The sequence below is a fragment of the Pimephales promelas genome, chromosome 13 (assembly GCF_988280905.1).
Source record: "Pimephales promelas chromosome 13, fPimPro1.hap1.1, whole genome shotgun sequence".
Classification (NCBI taxonomy): Eukaryota; Metazoa; Chordata; class Actinopteri; order Cypriniformes; family Leuciscidae; genus Pimephales; species Pimephales promelas.
Window position 1 is genome coordinate 23,991,040 of NC_142781.1, and position 19,991 is coordinate 24,011,030.

The 19,991-nt window shown below is 38.5% G+C and overlaps 1 protein-coding gene across 1 annotated transcript; it reads left to right on the plus strand.

Moving 5' to 3' along the window:
- Nucleotides 1-2,972: 2,972 nt before the first annotated feature.
- On the plus strand, nucleotides 2,973-19,483 carry apobb.1 (apolipoprotein Bb, tandem duplicate 1). The gene is made up of 28 exons (XM_039691860.2): nucleotides 2,973-3,088; nucleotides 3,529-3,558; nucleotides 4,611-4,714; nucleotides 4,811-4,956; nucleotides 5,039-5,186; nucleotides 5,282-5,434; nucleotides 5,523-5,647; nucleotides 5,747-5,832; nucleotides 5,917-6,370; nucleotides 6,455-6,569; nucleotides 6,662-6,808; nucleotides 6,898-7,109; nucleotides 7,183-7,378; nucleotides 7,478-7,654; nucleotides 7,751-7,954; nucleotides 8,766-8,933; nucleotides 9,017-9,222; nucleotides 9,309-9,488; nucleotides 9,567-9,676; nucleotides 9,757-9,964; nucleotides 10,066-10,241; nucleotides 10,536-10,696; nucleotides 10,824-10,933; nucleotides 11,038-11,411; nucleotides 11,516-17,560; nucleotides 17,682-17,787; nucleotides 17,919-18,105; nucleotides 18,264-19,483. Exons 1-28 carry the CDS (start codon nucleotides 3,034-3,036, stop codon nucleotides 19,179-19,181), a joined length of 11,301 nt encoding a protein of 3,766 aa, XP_039547794.2. The 5' UTR covers nucleotides 2,973-3,033; the 3' UTR covers nucleotides 19,182-19,483.
- Nucleotides 19,484-19,991: the final 508 nt, after the last annotated feature.

The window sequence follows — 19,991 nt, forward strand, 5'->3', positions numbered from 1 at the left end:
TACACATTTAAGGTAATATAATCAGACAACTTTTTGATTACGTTTACATTCCTTACTTGTTTATCACTTTGATTTGAATAGGATAATCTTGCATCATATAGATTTAAAAATACAAAGAGAAAGAAAAAATATTAAATTTTTTGTGATCAACAACAAGAAGTGCATTATATATTACATTACGTTTCCCAGACTGGGGTTCATGAAGGAAGTAATTAAATAATAAACATTAAAAAATTATTTATTAAAATAAAAAAATTATAATAATTAAAAACAAGTACAAAAAAGACACTTGCTAAAAAGATTTAAATGTATATATTTATCAGAGTCTTAAACTTGCACTCTAAAAAATGCTGGGTTGTTTAATCCAATTTTGGGTAAAATATGGACAAATCCAAATGTGTGGTTAAAAATGTAATTAAAAAATTGAACCTAAAGGCTGGGTTTGTCCATATTTGACCCTAATTTGGGTTAAAACAACCAAGTATTTTTTAGAGTGTATTTTTTTTCCACACCTGCAAATGGCTGGTGACTTAACTTTACCAGAAAATTTTTTTACCGTCCATGAAACAATACACCAACATTTTAGATACCAGTGAAACAATTCTCTATTATAATTTCATAGCTAAAATTACTAGCCTAATATAAATTTAAAACCTTATTAAAGACAAGTAACAGTAGTTAGAGACATTTAATAAAGTCCACATGTAAAATAACACTGGATAGTCTTCATTCATTAAACATATTAATTCTTATTAGAGTTACAAAAGAAGTAAGTGATTTTTATCTTTGTCCTTTTTAAAAGGAAGCTGGATCATAAAGTAGGAAGGACGGATCCAGTATACTGATGCTTTGTACTTTTCGACTTGTTTACAGTCACTCAAGCCACAACAGACCGTGTTCACTAGTATACTCGCCCGAGACAGGCTTTTTTTGTACACATTCAAGTGCAAGAAAACGTGAAACAGAGCTCAATTCAGTATTCGTGTGCTGTCTGAGACATGGCTTTCTGGGTGCGTGCATGTAGACCCTAATCTTTACACATAGAGAATGACAAACTTACCATCTCCATTTTCTGCGTCTGACAAATTAGCTTAGGCTCAGCCTTTTTGGTTGTGACTATTATTAACCAACATCAGAGAAACCTCAAACTTCTTAAGTTATTATTATTTTTTTAGTAGTAGTATCATTGACTTCGTTTTATTATTGCTTTTTTAAAAAAAAATTTTATTATCGTTTTATTATATCGTTTAATATATTAGGACTAAGTGGTTCAGCTGACAAAAAAAAGTTGGGTGATCCATGCGTTCCACGTACATATGAAATGCAGTGAATTGTTTGAACGATTGCAGGATTGTAAAGTTGCAGTTTTGAGAAAACGCTTTAAGTCCAGTGATCAAATGCTGTGTGGGTCTCAGTTTTAGGCACATGACTAGTGTCTGGTCTGTGTATGCAATTCCACAAACCTGGAAGACCTTCTGAATGTAGTACAGTCTTTTTTTCAGAAAAGTTTAAAAAAATAAAAAAGTATAGTAAAAAAGAGAATCGATGAATTCTAAATATCATTCTAGAATATCATGTAATCAATATAAAATCAAATGAAGTCTGATTACTTATCATTACTTATCTGAGTATTTATAATATAATATAATTACAAGTAGGCCTATTTAATTTTTGATTAACTGATTACATGTAATCAGTTACTACCCAGCACCAAAAATGAGGATAGCATTTCTCTTTGGAAGATGAACAACAAACATGAATGCAATGCATTTATCCAAAAACACATTTTGAGACCACACCCCTTTCAGCAATCAATACATCACAGGGAAAAACATATAAATGTTCTCAATATCTTCCTCATGATGATTATAAGAATGTTTAGGGACCAGTTCCAGTATATTCTGCATCAATAACCAAACTGAAGGCCTTAGATAAATAATGTTTTGTGTATCCCAAAAGACTTATCTGAAAATTTTTGATTAGTACAGTATGTACCCACAACAGAAAATATGAGGTTAGTGAATAAAGTAAACAGGACAAAAGGGCAGAAGGTTTAATCATTTATTTCAGTATCTGCTGTCTGATTGGCAATACCCTCGCAGGATGTCAAAATAAAATGTATAGTCAAATGTGGTTCTAAGATTAGTAATTTGACCTAGCCTGCTTTTGGTGATTAACTATCCATCATCAGTAAAGAAGGCTTGAAGGACAGGCTTCTGCCATCACGTCATTGCAAGAGCAGCCATATGGAAGTTGCTGACATGCTAAATATTTAACAGGTAGATTAGAATTTACACTTTTTTTTAAACAAATTTAAACTTCCAACGCATTCTCACCCCAAGGCGTCACCTTTGACCATGCTTCAATATTTGACGTTTTAGGCGCCCTTTAGCGTCACTTACATGACGCGATCCTAATGCGTCATCTAACTGACGCTAAAGGAAAGCGTCTGTTAGAGGACGCGGTTAGGTTTAGGTGTGGGGTGGGGGTAGGGAACACGCGATCCTAGGGCGTCATTTAGCTGACGCTAAAGGGCGCCTAAAGCGTCAGATATTGAAGCATGTCCAAATGCTTCCCAAGGCGTCAGTTAGGTGACGCCTTGGGAGTGAGAATGGGCTGAAACTTCAGTCATGTAATGACTTATTTAATAAATAAATCAAATTGTGGAAAAAAAAGAGTAGATTAATCAAATAAATCAATTTTCTCTGTATATGTATTCATTTAGTGCTTTTAATTCAAAGCGATATCAATAGAGGTTAAACAGAAGAGAGGAAAATGCTAAATAAATGAATCAATTAACCAACAGACCAAGCAAAGCAAGTTTTCTCTCTATTTAAAAGACCATTGGCATTACATGAAACAGTTGCCTTTGTCCTGCCACAGAGGCACAAAATATGAACTTTGGAGTGGGGACTTCTCTCCTCCCATTCCTGCAGGACCTGCCTTAATATATAAGGTCTTGGGCAGCAGAAATACAGCAGATTCCATCTGAATTCACAACGGTCTAAAGGAAAGAGCTTAACTGAACCCATCATGGGGGACAATAAGCTCTGCCTTTTGCTGCTTCTATGTGCAATAGCCGTGGCAAGTAAGTACTACTGAGGATTTGTGACTGGAGACTATTTGTTTGATAATGTACTTTTTTAATAATATATTCGCCAGGCTCTTGTTGTAAAAAAGAATTCATTCTTAAACATCTCTCCTGGTTAAATAAAGGTTAAATAAAATAAATATTCTATTATATACAAGTATGTTTTAATCATACTTATTTGTTTTTATACAATGGAAAATGGTATAAAATATTTTTGTATGTCAGTATTAAACAAAAAATCATAGACGATAACTATGAAACAAAATAGTGTTTCTGTTGCTGATGTCTTGTATTTATTTGGTAGTTATTTTTGGATATATTTATCTATTGTTGTTAAAAGGATAATTCCCCTAAAAATGAATGTTTTGTCATTTACTCGACAAAAGAGGATATTTTGACGAAATATAGTAATATAATACTGCTGTTTTTCACTTTAGATGCTCAAGACGAGGAATTTCCATGCCTTTGTAAGTGCTAAACTATTAACATTTTTAAATGGTCTATAAGAAATTATATACAGTACATATTATCTAGTGCTCTTTATCAGGACTAAAACAAATAAGAAAACAATCATTTTTTAAGTTTTAAATTACTGTAACAGTAGAATCTGTTAATTTTCTTTATAATTTATCACTTCATTAATGTCATGTAGTACTGTATGAAGATATTTTTGGTGCAAAACTGAATGCATGTGACAGTGAAATTTGTAGTTGTAGAGAATAGCCACACATCAGTAAATTTGAAGTCACAAAGAGAAATGTTTTAAGAGTTGCAAACTTGTAGACTTTTTTCACGGGCTCTCCCTTTTGCACCAAGTGCACCGTGAAATGTGGTCCAAAAGTGAGTTGTGCATCTGTATAGGCAGTGGGCGGATGCTACATTAATATTCACGAGTTTCCCAGGCATGCGCTGGAACTGCTCATTCTAGTTCACGCTCCTCGTTTCTCAGGGCATGCTCTGGAACTCACTTTTGCACCACATTTCACGGTGCGCTTGGTGCAAAAGGGAGAGCGCGCAAAACTTCCGAGATTCGTTGCAGCAGATTCCAGCAGCTGTAGTTATGTACTTGTGTTTGTGCTAGAAAAAATACAAGCCATTCATGAGAAAATATTCTACAAGTGTGCAACACTCATTGGATGAATTCACATACTGATTTGCAGATGAGCAAAATTTCACTGTGACTTCACATTATTTGATGCAGGTGTGTAAATGCATTTTGCACCATATTCACTGCAGCAACTATAGAAAAAATGTGAGCATACGAGTTTCCATAATTTGTGCTTTGTAGAATAGGATTTGTGCAACTTCAATGAAGAATTTGAGAAGGTCTAACTGTTGTGTTTGTAGAAGATTTTGTAGAAAAAAACGGAAAAAATTACTCTCTGTAACTTACTGATACACATGTGCGGCTTTCTCTACAACTATAAATTCCACTGTCACAGGTGTTCAGTAGTTTTGCACCAAAAATATCTCCATAGTACTGTCCTTGATGTTTAAGATGTGACTTGTGCTCCCCTAGTGGCCAAAAGATACAAGAGCTTTCAGAAGTATGAATACACCTACGAAACAGAGTCTCTAAATGCCCTGAATGGAGCTATCAATGGTCCCAAGGCCAGTTGCAAGGTATAAATGTCAACACTGTCAATATATATATATAATTTTTTCTTATTTTTATTTTGTATAAAACTTAAAATTTCATACATATCCTCTTTTAAACAGGTCGAGATTGAGGTCCCTCGCACATGTAGCTACATCGTGCGCACCACAGAGTGCACATTGAGTGAGGCGATCGATGTTGATGCTGAAGGAAATCCTATCTTTGGGCCATCTGCTGGTGCAGATGCTTTCAAGGCTGCCATGGAGAAGTATGTTTATCAAGGTTCTCTATACCAAACAGATAAGAGGATACTGATCATGTTAAATAAACACTGACCTCTCAATTCTCAGGAACCCACTGAAGTTCACCGTTGAGGGAGACGATGACATCAAGTTGTTTCCAGAGGATGATGAACCAGTCAACATTTTAAACATCAAAAGGGGTCTAATCTCTGCCCTTGCAGTGCCTGTGCTGGAGGAAGACAGAAACAGGAGAATGGTCAGTCATTAACTCTGAAACATCCAAAAAGTTGACATTTGTTAAAAGATTGATGTACATTTACTAATCCATTACAACTTTTACCCCAAAACCAGCCCACCATCTACGGTGTGTGCAAGACAGACTACTCTGTGAACGCAAGAGAGGACATTGCCACTGATGTCACCCTCAACAGAGACTTGTCTAAATGTGACAATTTCAGGCCTGTCAAGGACCACACCAGTCCCCTGGCCCTTATCACGGGCATGGTAAGTAATCCAGTCCTCGAATAAGACAAAATTACTGTATCTGATGGTTTCAATAATATGTTAACTTGCTTTCTTTTTCATCACACAGCACTACCCACTTGCTCAGCTCATCAGGAGCAGCCAGACCTGCAACTACAAGTTTGATAATGCACAGAAGCATATGACATCTGCTTCCTGCACCGAAAACCACATGCTTGTGCCTTTTTCTTACAAGTGAGTTCTTTAACCACTACATGTGGTGTTTTTTTTTTTTTTTCAGTTTTGACTGATCATCGTTTTTTTGCTCTGCTAATTCATTATGTTTATCAACAGAGGAAAGTATGGAGTTACTAATGTAGGAAAGCAAGTCTTGACTCTGGTGGGAGTGTCTGTGCACAACGACAGAATCTTTGAATATGGTAAGCAATCATTCAGACACTTAAATTAGCATGCATTTAGAGTAAGCAGAAGTAATCCTGTTCTCTTGGTTCACTCATCGACAGAGGTAGCCAACATGAAGACCCTGCACCTCGACGGCAGCATTGGCACAGTCCATCCGATTCAGGATAAAGAGGCCATGCTGTCTGTTCTAAGGGAACTGGCTGGGCTTTCAGAGACCAACAATGGACAAAACAGAGCCCACCTGGCTCACAAGCTAATCGCTACAGTGCGCAAAATGAATGCTGAAAGCCTGAGCGCTGGTCTACCTGAGGCCCTGGAGATTTCTCGCCCCTTGGTGTACCAGGCGTTGTTCCAGTGTGGCACACCAGAATGCACCAGCGCCATCTTGCGGGTTCTCAGGACCTTTGACAGTTCCTCTGTAGAAATTGATGCTGCAGTGTATGCCATGGGAATGGTGCCCAACCCGTCTGGAGACCTTGTCAAGGAAATGCTAGAGATGGCCAAGTTCAAGCCTAGTAAGCCCATTTACTATGGCCTCAGCAATGCTGTCAGGAGGTGAGAAAACAAGGACAACTCAACAATAATCATGTTGTTTGATCTATGTGTGAATTTAAACTTTCATCATCTGTCTTATCCAAGGCTCTATAAAGCTGAAGGAAGTGTCACCCCAGAGATCCAGGCAGTTGCCGATTATGCCCTTGAACAGATTGGCGACTGCTCTGGGAACCAGGAACATGTGTACTTGTCCCTGAGGGTATGCTCAACCTATTTCATTAAGCATGCTTCACCAAATTAAAAATAACAGCTGATTTGTGGATATAGAAATCTGTACTTGAAATCTCATAGATCATTGGAAACATGGCCGTTGCCGTCGGAGCCGCAAGCCCTGCTCTGAAATCAGCGTTTATCCAATGCGTAAACCAACCTGCTGCATCCCCTGAGGTCCAGCAAGCTGCTATTCAAGCTTTTAGACTCACTTCTGTCCCTGATGAGGTAAACCTGATATATTAACTAATTGAAACAATTAAACATACTAAATATAATATTAATTCTAAAACTTAAACTTGCTATATTTCTAACAGGGCAGAGAGGTGCTAATGAAGGTCATTTTTGATGCCGCTGCTCCAGTACCGAAGCGTATTGCTGCCTATCTCATTGTGATGAAGGACCCTCAGCCCTCTGAACTGGCTCAGCTGGTTGATGCCCTGCCTAAAAATGAAAACTGTCAGGCTATGAGCTTTGTTAACTCTCATATCAGCAACATCCTGAGCTCCACAGCACCACAGACTAAGAAGTTAGTAGAACTCTATATGCATTTTAACATTTTGAGTACAAAAACTGTTTCTAATTTCTCTTTTACTTCTCAGACTTAGAGAAAAGATTCTTAATGCCCTCCAAGGAAACGAGATCAAATCTGTCACAGATCCAACTAAATACTCTCGCAATTACAAGATTGGATCTCTAGAGGGAAATGTGATCTTCGAGTCTGAAGAACTTCTGCCCAATGAAGTCATCCTGGACATGACCATGAATGCTTTCGGAAATGACATAGACATGTTTGAGGTATAGGATTATTATTTACCCCTGGTTTTACTCGATTGTTTTAAATAATCTAAATTAATAAATTAAAATAACTAAATTATTTTTTGTTCTTACTTACAGATTGGATTGAATGGTAAGGGACTGGAACCCACTGTTGATGCCCTGATTGGTATTGATGGGTTCTTCCGTGACACCATGCAGAAGACCTTTAACTATGCAGCTGACAGCGTGTTCAGTGGCAATGACGTCATGCAGCGCATGTTCCCAAGCCTATGGAATAACATAAAGACACAACAGGTCTTTCAAATCGATGAATGAATTTCCACATTTTGCAACATTGATGTCATTCTCTTTGTTTTGGTGTATCACTCATGTACCCTTCTCACACTCTAGGTCCCAGAGAACATCATCAAGGAAATAAGCAATAATGTGAACAAGCTTATCCAGAAACTCAAGGTTCAGGATAATCCAGAGGCTATGATCTACCTGAGGCTTCTTGGTGCTGAACTGGGTTATCTCAAAACCAAGGATATGGAAAACATGGCCTCCTCTGCTACTTTTCTGACTGGCAGACTCTTAAACATGTTCCCTACTGATGTAAGTGCACTGCTTTAAAACAAATATTTGTGCTTAGCAAATCTGCCATGCTCTAAAAAAACATAATAATGAAGATGGATCATGGTCAAATGTCTGAGTGTCATGGTCATAGATAACCTGCAAACTATTCGCTTTTCGGCGAAATTTGCCGTTTTGAATCAAAATAAGTAATTTATGTGAATGGTGTAGATCGAGTTGTTGTGATCTTTGTGGAACTCTAATGATGCGTGACAGTTGTTCAGATCGCTGAACCAATCACCTGTTTCACTTTTCAGCGCAAACTCAGGGCTCGACATTAACGCTTTTCAAAAAAAGTGGAATTTTTGAAAGGGCAAGAGAAAGATATTTTTACTTGCCCGACCGGACAAGTAGCTTAATTTTAGTGACAAAAAAATAACTAGGGAAGCATCGAAACTCTAGAAATATTGTGATTTTATTAACTTACATTCAAAGCAAACAGATCCCCAAACCTTTTTAAAAAAAAAAAAAAAATATGATTTAGTTTAACATAACACAACTAAGGGAGCTATTTTGCTCAATATCATGCTTGAAAATGTTACATGGATTTATAGTTCCATAAACAAGTAGCGTAAGTTAATATTTATTAATCTACTTATGTTTTAGACACAAACAATATTAACTCTTTTTGTTCTATTTCACCAACGAAAATAGTTCTGAAGGAAAGCAGCAGCAGCGTGTAGTTTTACTGAATGATTCAGCCTTTTGAACTAATCTTTTGTATGGATGACTCAATGACTCACTCATTAAGGTGGTAACTTGCAAATTAACAAATTAATTTTTTGTTTTACAGTTCATAAGGACCCTTTTCTCAAGTGTAAACAACAACCTTTTCCTTCACTACGTCTTCATGGACAATGAGTTTTATCTACCTACTGGTACCGGAGTTCCATTAAGAATTGCCCTGTCTGGTACTTTTACTCCAGGAATGAAGGGAGGACTGAAAATGGCCCGTGACATGGTATGGTTGTAACTTTTTGTTATTTAAACTAAAAAGTTTTACAAGCTATAACTAATTAACCCATTTCTTGTCTATTCACACAGAGCGAGATGGCTTTCATGCCATCTGCCGGAGTTGAGTTTGTGACTGAAGTTGGGGCTCTCTTACCAGAATATGTCGAGTCTGGCCTGGAGATGCATACTAACATCTACCATGAGAGCGGTCTGAGTGTAAAGGTTGCTGTAACCAACAAGCAGTTCAAGTTGACCATTCCCACACCCCAAGCTCCAACTACACTCATCAGTGTGACGTGAGACATTTCTGTTAACACAGAAAAGTGTCATATTGCTCTAAAAATGCATTATAGAAATTCTGAATTTTATTTTCTCTGCACAGAAACTCTTTGTTCTCAGTGACTGGGACTGAAACCAAGACCATTCCACCCATGATGGAACATGTGAAAGCAAACAAATGCACTCCTTTCTTCCCTGGTTTTAAGTACTGCAGTGCCCTGCAGTATTCTAATGCCTTTTCCAGTGATGCCGCTCCCTATTTTCCCTTGACTGGTGACAGCAAGTAAGAGAAATACTTGTTTGTTTGTTTGTTTTCATGCTAATTTTTGAATGTTAAAAGTGAATATTGACCTGTATTTAGATTTGCCATTGAGATCCATCCAACTGGCGAGGTTTCTGCATACACAGCTACTGTCGACTATGAATATGAAAACAAGGTTGACACAGTGACTTTTGGTCTGAAGGCAGAAGGTAAAGCATTGTTTAACAAAATTGATAAAATGCCTGGACAATTTCGTCAACTGAAATGTTGTTCTTTTTCCATATAATAGGAATATCTTTTGAGAGCTCAGCCAAACTGATGTTCGACAGACAGAAATACAGCGTCTCGGCTGATCTCCAAGTTCCTGACTACGACCTGGAAGCTGGAATTCGGGTTCATTCTGTTGACCGCGAAACTCAGAGCAGGGCCACACATTCCATCCAGATTGACTTCATTAACAAGAACATACCTGAGGCATCTCTTGTTGCCCTGGCTAAGTATGTACATGTCTATATTAAATATGTTCTAACAATATATTTTTGATAATTATACATTGTACAATTAAACTTCAGGGTTTAAAATTCTATTCAATCTTTAGGATAGAGTCAATGAAGGATGCCATGCTGCAGGTTCAGCTACTCGTTCCTAATTTTCAGACTGATGCTAAAGTAACTGCAAAACTTACAAATTCTGAGGGCCTTACAGTAGAGCTTGAGAGTGATCTTAGGCTCCCTGAGATGACGACTTCTATTCAGAAAGTCATTCTGAAATACGGTAAATTTTCAAGCTTTCATTCTAAAACTGAAAGTATCTCCAGATACTCTATAATTTCAGATAAAAGCAAATTCTGAATTCTAGAAATGGCTCGCTTCCATTCATGAATTCAGAGAATTTGAATTGAATTAGTTAATTAATTGAATGAGTAACTTTTACGTGACTACCTATAAAACTATTTAGACTATCTTAAACGTTAAGTCTGTCAGGCAAACATTAAAAACTTATACTTTAAATTCAGCAAATAAACTGGAAGTCCTCTGCTATATTAACAAATTTTCATGTTCTTTTTAGATGCGGAGAAGATTGAGGCTGAGGTCACTTCTAATGTCAACACTGAGATTCACAACATTATTCCAATTGATGCCATCAAAGCCACAGTCAATGATCTTCTTGACCAGCAGAGTGGTACATCTGGTATGAAGATCCGTGATGTCTTGATCCAATCAGTTGAGGTATATTCAAATGAAATCCTTAGTTCCACAAACTTATAAATTCATACAAATAAGGAAAAGCACACCATAAAATATAGAAAATATAGAAATCATATTAGAATATAACACTATATTCATAATCATTTAGGCCTCAAATGCCTACCTGGAAAAATTTGCTGCTGACATCCCATATGTCCAGGACTTTAGGATTCCTGCCCTGCCAGAATTCACTTTCCCTAAGATGCTTTTCCTGAATGCGTGAGTGAATTATATAACAAGTCATTTTAAAATGCAGAAACAAGAATGAAGTATACACATACTAATGTTAAGTACATTTATCTTTTCTTTTTTTTTTTTAACAGTGAGGGGGCTGCTAAATACAAGTTTGGCCAGAATTATTACACTATCTCTATTCCCATTCCTCTTGGTGGGAAATCTCTTGGAGATTTCAACTTCCCTGCTGCCCTTACCACTCCAAACCTGTTATTACAAGAGTTCGGCCTGGAGGTTGCTCCTATTAGTATTTCTCTTCCAGAGATCTTTGTTCCTGAGCGTCTGTCTGTGTCACTGCCTCTCATGGGAATTGCAGAGGTGTCCAGCAAGCTGAGCAGCAACTTCTACAACATGGAGGCAACAGCTTCAGCTGGCAGGGAACTTGATGAGAAACCAAGCTATTCTGCCAAGATTGAAGTCATTGGAACAAGCCCAATAGATCTCCTCTCCTTTAAAGTAGATGGTACTTATGATCTTTATTTACAGCTATACAGTATTTTTACTTACCATGTTCTGTAATCTGCAATGAAATACTGACTACTTGAATGTTATTCTGCTTATGTTTAGGATCAGCTTTAGCAGCAGCCACACCTGGAGAATCTTTGAGGGTTGAGATTAAATCTTCTCTTGATCACAAGCTCATTGACGCCAGTGTTACTTATTTTGAGGAAATGACAATTGCTGAAATGATCAAGATGAAATCAAGCAGCAAGATTGAGGCAAACAGTCCCTTGGGTTTGAAGATTTCTCTGGAACACACAGGCCAGGTTGGATTTGATGAGGGTGAGATCTCCGGAGATGGGAACCTGATGGGCTCTGTCAAGGCTGGTCCTCTGAACGGTGAAGTTGCTATCAGGCAGTCACTTATCCTACTCCCATTCAAGCCAGAGGCGAAAATTGATTCCTTCCTGAAAGTAGACTCAGACCTTTTCCAAGCAGAGAACACGATTGAAGCAGCGTTTTCCAATGGAGAGCTCTCCGTCAAATCAAAAACAACTGCATTTGAGGGTGTTCTGATGCATGATGGTGAAGTTACCTATAAAGGGTCTCAGCTTGGTCTGAAGTCAGATACAAGGGCAAAGGCTCTCGGTCTGAACATCCAAAATGTAGCTGAGGCTAGTGCTAGTCTTGATTTGGTTAACATTAAGATTGACTCTAGTGCTGACACTGCTGCTGCTGGAAATATCATCCATTCCCAGTTAATAGTAGCACTAGATGGCAATGGGTTGGATGTAAAAAGTGATTCTTCCGCAAATCTGGTTGAACACACAGCTTCCCATATTTGCAGCCTATCATTGACTAGGGATGGCCTGACCACGAGTGGCACAACCTTACTGAAATGCCCTCTCATGCCCTTTTCACTTGAGAACAACTTCAATGGAGCCCTCGACACATCAAAACTTTCTTTGTCGGTTGAGACGAAGAGTAAATTCGTTGAACTAACAATTGAAAATACAAATTCTCTGTCTGCTTCCTTGTCATCATTAGCTTTCACATCTAACGCTATTAGCAATGATGGCACATATAAGCATGACTTCTCCCTTGAGATTGAGCCATTTAGAACTTCAGTGAAAATCAATAATAAACTGAATGTTCGGGATATCATCCTGATTAATGATGCTCAGTTTAAGGCATATCCATTCACAGCTGAACTGATTGGCAGTTCGAAGCTTGCCTCTGGCACAGATGAGCTGAAGCACACGTTTGAGATCAGATATGAAGATCTGGTTGCCACCGCCAAATGTGGTACTACTGGAAAACTCATGGGATCTCACATGAGCCTCAACACAGAAATCGAGGTTGCTGGACTTTCAGTCACATTCGGCAGCGATGCCCGTTTCAACTCTCAGTACCTACGCTTTGACGGTAACTTTCACGCCACTGCTGTTCCCTTCAGATTCAATGTTGATGCCATTGCCAATACAGATGGTGATTTGTATCTGTATGGAAAACAGAGCGCACAAGCTTACACTAAATTTCTTATGAAGGTAGAACCACTTGCTTTTGCGCACTCGCACGAATGCAGAGTCTCAACAACTCACAATCTGGACAATGGTCTATCAATTGAAACCAACCTTGATAATAAGATTGACACTGTCCTGACCCCATCTGAGCAGAAGGCAACAGTGAGAGTAAAATCTAAGGTTAACAACCATATCTACATCCAAGAAGTGAGTGCTTACAATACCCCTGAAAAACTTGGATTAGACTCGTCTGGATCAATCATGACAAACCTCTTCAACAGAGTTGACTCCGACAACCAAGACCACTTTTTCTCAGCCTTCCTAAAATATGACAAAAACACTAACAGTCGTGTCTTCAGCCTTCCATTAATTGAGCATTTTCCTGTGGTCTTGCAACACATGAAAATTACAATTTTGAGGACGGCTGAAGCCTTGCAGTATTACATCAACAGAGAAGATATCATTGCAAGGATTGAGTACTTGGCCAAGTACATTAGTGATTTTGTGAAGGAGCTAAATCTGGAGAGGAGAATTGCTAAGATCAGCGAGGACCTGACTGCTCTCTATGACAAGTATGGACTTACTCTCGATGACCTGGAGGACTCTCTGATTAAACTAAACCCCGTTGTGATGAAGCTACTCACTGAACTGGACACTCGTGTCGAGGAGATAGAAAAATATGTGAGGGAAATGATTGCAAGTGGCACACTATCTGACACTGCAATACAGAGACTAACAGAAGTATTGAATGCATTCAATGAGAAATATGATGTAAAAAACATAGTTTTTGCTGTTATTGAGGCTATTGAAACTTTAATTGACCAGATTGATGTATTGAGACTGAAGGGCAGTAGCATTGCCATCTTGCAAGATCTTGAGGAACAGTATGCTATTAAATCCAATCTGGAGGAGATTGTGGTTGAACTGAAACAGTTTGCTGACTTTGACCAAGGAAAGTTCATTGAGGATGTGAAAAACTTTGTTACCTCTGCCAGCTTCCGAGACTATGCAAACAATTTGGTGGCTCAAATCCCTACCGAGGAAATCAGCAAGACTGTTGAAAGAGCAAAACAATTGCTTACTGTACTAGGAAGCAGGTTGAATGCCATCCACAGCAACATGAGAGAACTTCTGGTGAAATCTGGGGTTGACAAGAAGATTGAAGAAATTCTGAAAAAGGTTGTTGAGCTAATCAAAAAGTTAAACATAGAACAAACTGTTGAGAGTCTTGCTAGCACTTTGAAATCTATTCTGATCCCTGTCATAGAACTGCTGGACAAGGCCACCACCTACTTGAAAACAACAGAGGTAAAGGAAATCATTGAGCATTTGAACAACTGCCTAAATCATTGCATCGGCTATATTAGATCATTTGACTACAATGCCTTTGTGGATGAAGCCAACCAGAAAATCAAGGAATTGATAAATGATCTTTACACCCTGAGTTTGTCACTTGAGATTCAGCAAAAGCTTGAGGCAATCACAGAATTTGTCAGTTATGCTCTGTCATCTCTTAGTGCTTGCCTTGAGGAGCTGAGAGCAGTCAAAGTTGCAGATGTGGTCAAAAAACTCAAGGACATTCTTGATAGCACAGTCTACATTGACATTCAGGCACTTACAGAAAGCCTCAGGAAGAGAATTACAGACATGGATATCAGAGAAGATATCCTTCAGGCCCTGAGGGAAGTGGCTGAAATCTACAATTATGTAGTGGCCATTGCAACAGATGTATGCAGTGCTGTTATGGAAGAAATCGAAGATATCCTTGATGATATCATTGAAGATCAGGAAAGTGTCAATCAGTTAAAGCAAATCTGTGAGGGAGTCAAAACAAGACTGAAAACAACTGAATTCGAGATCCCATCTTTCACTTTTCCACTCACTGACCTTGTTGTACCCCCCTTAACAATAAATTTAGAGAAGCTTCTGGAAATCAACCTCCCTTCTACATTGATTGACCTTCCAGAATTTACTATTCTCCAATACTGGACTGTGCCACCAATCAAACTGGAGTATGATGATATCAAGCAGGGACTATTAGACCTATTGAACTTCATTGCCAACTATGAAGTGCCATCTGCTGATGCCATCTTTGGTGACCTTAGAATGATCCACCTGCCAGAGATCTCTGCCATCACACTAACAGAGATACGTTTTCCAGAGATCTACCTCCCTGAAATTCCTAAATACATTACTAAGCACAAATTCTCAGATCTACAAATCCCAGAATTCACTCTCCCTGCAGTCCCTAAGGAGATCATGGTGCCCTGCTTTGGAAAGCTGTATGGTGAGGTTAGAGTCACCATTCCAATTTTCAACATGAGAACTACCATGGAATTCTTTAACTCTACTGAAAGTGCAGAAACCCCTCAATTCACAGGGCTAATTGCCTCACATGGATCATCATCTGAATATGACATCCTAAAATATAACTTGGATTCCACAGCTCGGGTTGCCATCCCTAAGATGAGTCGTGTGATTCTAGCCGAAACCCTAAAGATCACTCACAGTATCCTAGCTGTTGACCATCAAGCCTCAATGTCATTCTATGGCTTCTCAGCCCAGGCTACGGCCAAGAGCACTGCAAAGGTAACCACTGGCCCCTTTAGTGCTGACATTCAAAACATGGCTTTCTTTGCACTGGAGGATGGAATGTCTGCAAATATTAAAACAATCTATACTGATAAGGTACTCATTCCTGCACTCTCATGGAAAAGTGACCAAACTTACACTAATGAGATCACACTTAAGCAGGATGGTTTAAAAATCCTTCTGACCATGGAAGAAGCAGTCAAGGTTCAAGCATTTGTGGCTGACACGCCTGATAATGCCAACATAAAGAGTATTTCAACTATAATTATTACTCCAACAACAGTACGGTTTACCATGTCTGCAGATGGCGACAGTGAAATTTCAAAAATTAAACAAAGAATAAATGCAGAAGGTGTTGCCCTGAGCTACATCGACTTTAATGCCCATATTGAAGGTAGTACTGCTAATGAGGACACTTACTTGCTTGTTGCTTCTGGAAAGGCTAATCTCAGAGAAATGAAGGTAGAGATGAAGGCAGACTATGACACAAAGTTTGATGGATTGCTCAGTGGTACCTTTTCCAGTGCATTCAACTTCTTAGTGCATCCCTTTGAGGTGGTCCTTGATTTCCAGAACAAGGGTAATACTAAGCTCAGCCTCATAGAACAATCTGCCAAGTTTGATCTCCAGAATGATTATACTGTCATCATTAATAAGGACACGCAGAAGTTGAGCACCGTTGCACTTGCTCGCTTCAACCAATACAGATACAATCACAATTTTACAGTTGCCAACAACGGAGATGAGGCTGGCATTTACGCAGCAGTAAATGGAGAGGCCAATTTGGAATTCCTAACCGTCCCAATCAGTATTCCACCTACCCAGTTTTCAACCATAAATTGGATTATTGAAACTTCAGAAATCAACAACATCAACCTATATGAACATACTGGCCTTAAGCATCTGTTGGCCAACTTTGACCAGGTCATTGATCTCGATGCAAAGGTTGTCTATCAGAAGAGCAAAGCTGCACCCATTATTGATCTCGGTCTCATTACTGTCTCTCCTCTGGGCGATTTAAAATCAGAGGTTTCTTTCAAGTCCTCTATATTCAGCCTTAATGCTAATGCTGGAATCTATGGGAAGGATAACCCGGTAATTCGATTTGGAGCCACTACTGCCTCTGAGTTTGAGTCACTGAAGGCAAAGCTTGTAGGTACCAGCAGCCTTAGCACTAAAAGTGGATTCAAATTAGCCACTTCTGTACTCCTGGAAAATCGCCACATTGAAGGAACCCATGAAAGCACTGTAACTATGAACCCAGATAACTTTGAAGCTGCCCTGTCTGAGACCACAGCTGCAAATGTTAACCTACCCATTCTTACAGCTAAAGCAAACCACCAACTCACTGCTGACAACAAGGCCCATCCAAAAGCGGATTCCACTTTTACGATAGAGTACACCTTTGACATTCCCATTATTAAGTTTGTTGGTAGGGGAAATGCTGAAACCACCGTAAAAGGTGAAGGAACTTCTACGTTTATCTCCGCTGAGACTCTCATAAAGAGTAACATTGATGGAACATTCCTAGACCGTGGTATTGTGAAGGGAGCTCTGAATTATGATGAATCCTTCTATATGAATGGCAATAGTATGCGATATGCTCTGAAGACTGTTGGCGATGGCAACATGAATTATGGAGATCTAAAGGTTGCATTTGATGTGGATGAAAACCTGTCTGTGGAGACAGCTATTGAACATGTTTATGCTGTGCTGAAATTTTCTTCCAAGAACGAAGCAAATATCGGAGGTTTTACTACAAAGGGAGATCATACTGGCCAGGCCACAGTTGATCTGGATCTTCTGAAGTCACTGGTGGCTGATATGAAAATTGACTTAGCTCAACCAAGCACCTTTGGTGACCTCAGCATCTCTGAGATGGTGGTAGTGGAACTCAGTATACCCAAGCAGAAAATTGATTACACATCAAAAATAATCTCTCCAGTGTGCACCACAGATGTTGTTGCTAAACTAGATGGTAGTGCCCCAGACTACAAAACTGTTTTCAAGGCTACAACCACGTCACCAGTTGTGTTTCTGGAGTACGATCTTGACAGTAAGTGTCTGCAAGGAAAAATAATTACTAAATGTGTCTCTTTCAATGATGCTAATATTTTCTAAGAAGAAATTAAGAATGGGCGGTGTGATTAACAGATTTTTGCTTTCACACAAAACAGGTTCTATGAGTACTACAATGGAGAACGATGCCTTGGTTGTAGGAGCTAATGCTGTACTTACTCATGCTGACTTTACTATGGACATCAGTAATGCTATTCGCATGGGGTAATGAAAAAACTTCAGACTTACTTTTATTGAATAAAAGTAAAAATATAGTTTTACACTTACAAGTATTCTTTAGTTTATAACAAATTATGTTTGTAAAACGGAGTTATCAATTATTACTTCTGGCTTAGTGATCCTAGCCATACCCTGAATGTGGACATCACCAGCCCAACATTCACTGATGTAAACCTTCGCTATGCTGCTAGAAGAGATGGTATAAGTGCCTCGGTTTCTACACCAACAACTGGCCACCTTGGCTTCCAGTTTCAAGGAATGATCCCATCCCAGATGAATGCGAGGATCTACAGCCGTTATGCAGTAAGTGGCATTTCTTTTGTTACTATTTTAAACTGAGCTATTTATCATGTTAGAATCTTATGCTTTCTGGGTTTTTTTTTTTTTGTACTTATATAATTGCATTTACATGATTGCCTATATTGTAATAATTGTGTTTTCTTTCTTTTTTTTTTTTGAAGTCTGCACCACAGGATGATGTTGACTTTCTGATCATCAGACCTGCATCAAAGGGAGATGAAAAAGTACTTTTGATCAGCTACAATTTACAGGCTGCACGTGATGTGTCCACAGGCTTGATGAACAGGCTACCAGATATCTCATCCAGCGTTAGAGGATTTGCTGAAAAATATGGCATCATTATTTCATCTGAAAGACTTTATAGGATTTTTAGAGAATTTGATATAGTCTATACAGATGCCCGCAATTATGCTCTCAGGCCCAGACCAGAGCTCAGTGAGCTATCTATCATGTTCAGAAATGTAGTTGTTACGTCCCATAAGAGCATCCAGGTCCTGCTTAATGCTGTCATTGATTTCCTGAGAGAGACCAAATACAAACTGCCTGGAATGGAAGAAGCTACACTGCCTGATATCTGCCTGAAAATCAAATCTATAATTGCAGAAATGCTGGAGAAACTTGCTAACAACCTGGAGGTATATTTCTCTCCCATCATGGAGGACTTCAACACAGTTGAAATGGTGTTTTTCACTGAAAAGGTCACTGTAGCTGAGCTCAAAGAAAATGTGAGAAGTATGCTGAAAAGTCTCCTAGCTATGGTGGCAGATGTGATGAAGCAAGGGGAAAGCCTTGATGTCTTTCTTGAGACTAGAGTACAGTTAATCCAACAGTTTGTTGATGAAGCAGAAGATTTTGTGGGCAGCCTGAAGTCCGACATCTTAGAAGCTGTTGCTGCTCCTCTTAACACTTTCTACAAGAAGTTGCTGAAGTCTTTAGATGACAGTGAAGGGATCGTTTTATTCAGCATTCTGTTCCCCATAGGTCAATTTCTTACCCACATTTCTACTCAATTTGAGGAAGTGCTTAATGCAAATAATGGAATACAGCAAATTGAGCTTCCTTTCCCGTTTTTCCAGTAAAATTGTTATTCTGAACACACAGTGAATGAAATAAACACTACCATCTTTTGAAATGACATTCAAGCCATTGGACACTTAACTGAAGTGCAGTACCAACATGTTTAAAAAGCCATCACTGATTCAAAACATGCCTTATTAGTATGCTGTTGTATTATTCTATTTGTATAAATGATGCTTCAAATATCAACCAAATATAAAGTGCAAAAATGTCAATTGTGACATATAGTTTCATCCTGCTCTGTATCTTACTTTAATGGCATGATGGATGAGGCTAAATAAATAACTTTTATTATGCAATACCATACATGTTTTCATTTTTGTTTTTCCAGTGATGATAGTCAGATGACCTGTGCTGCATTTCTCAAAAGCATTGTGAGCTAAGGTTGTAGAAAAGATTGTAGAGACCATTGGTGCCAATGGTGCTATGATCTACTTAGACTTACAATGCTTTTGAAAAATGTAGCCCTGGACAGCAAATTGCCGGTCTATATACACTATGAGCAAAAACATGTTTCTTAATCAACAGAAAAGATACAGCGTATGTTATTATTACATGTGAAGAGCACACTGTTAAAATGTGTCTTATACTTAGTTATAAGTATGGAGCAGTTTTAATAGCATATTTATAAACGGCAGATGTGGTAACATACAGCAAAATCTGCATTACAAAATACTATCTCTCAGTATATGAGCAAGAAGTCACTTCAATATTCCAGAATACTTATTTTGCTAAGAACATGCAAAGAAGTACCTGAAGGATTTGTGGATGCAATGTCAAAGCACGTTTACTTTCACAAGTCAGCTTTGACA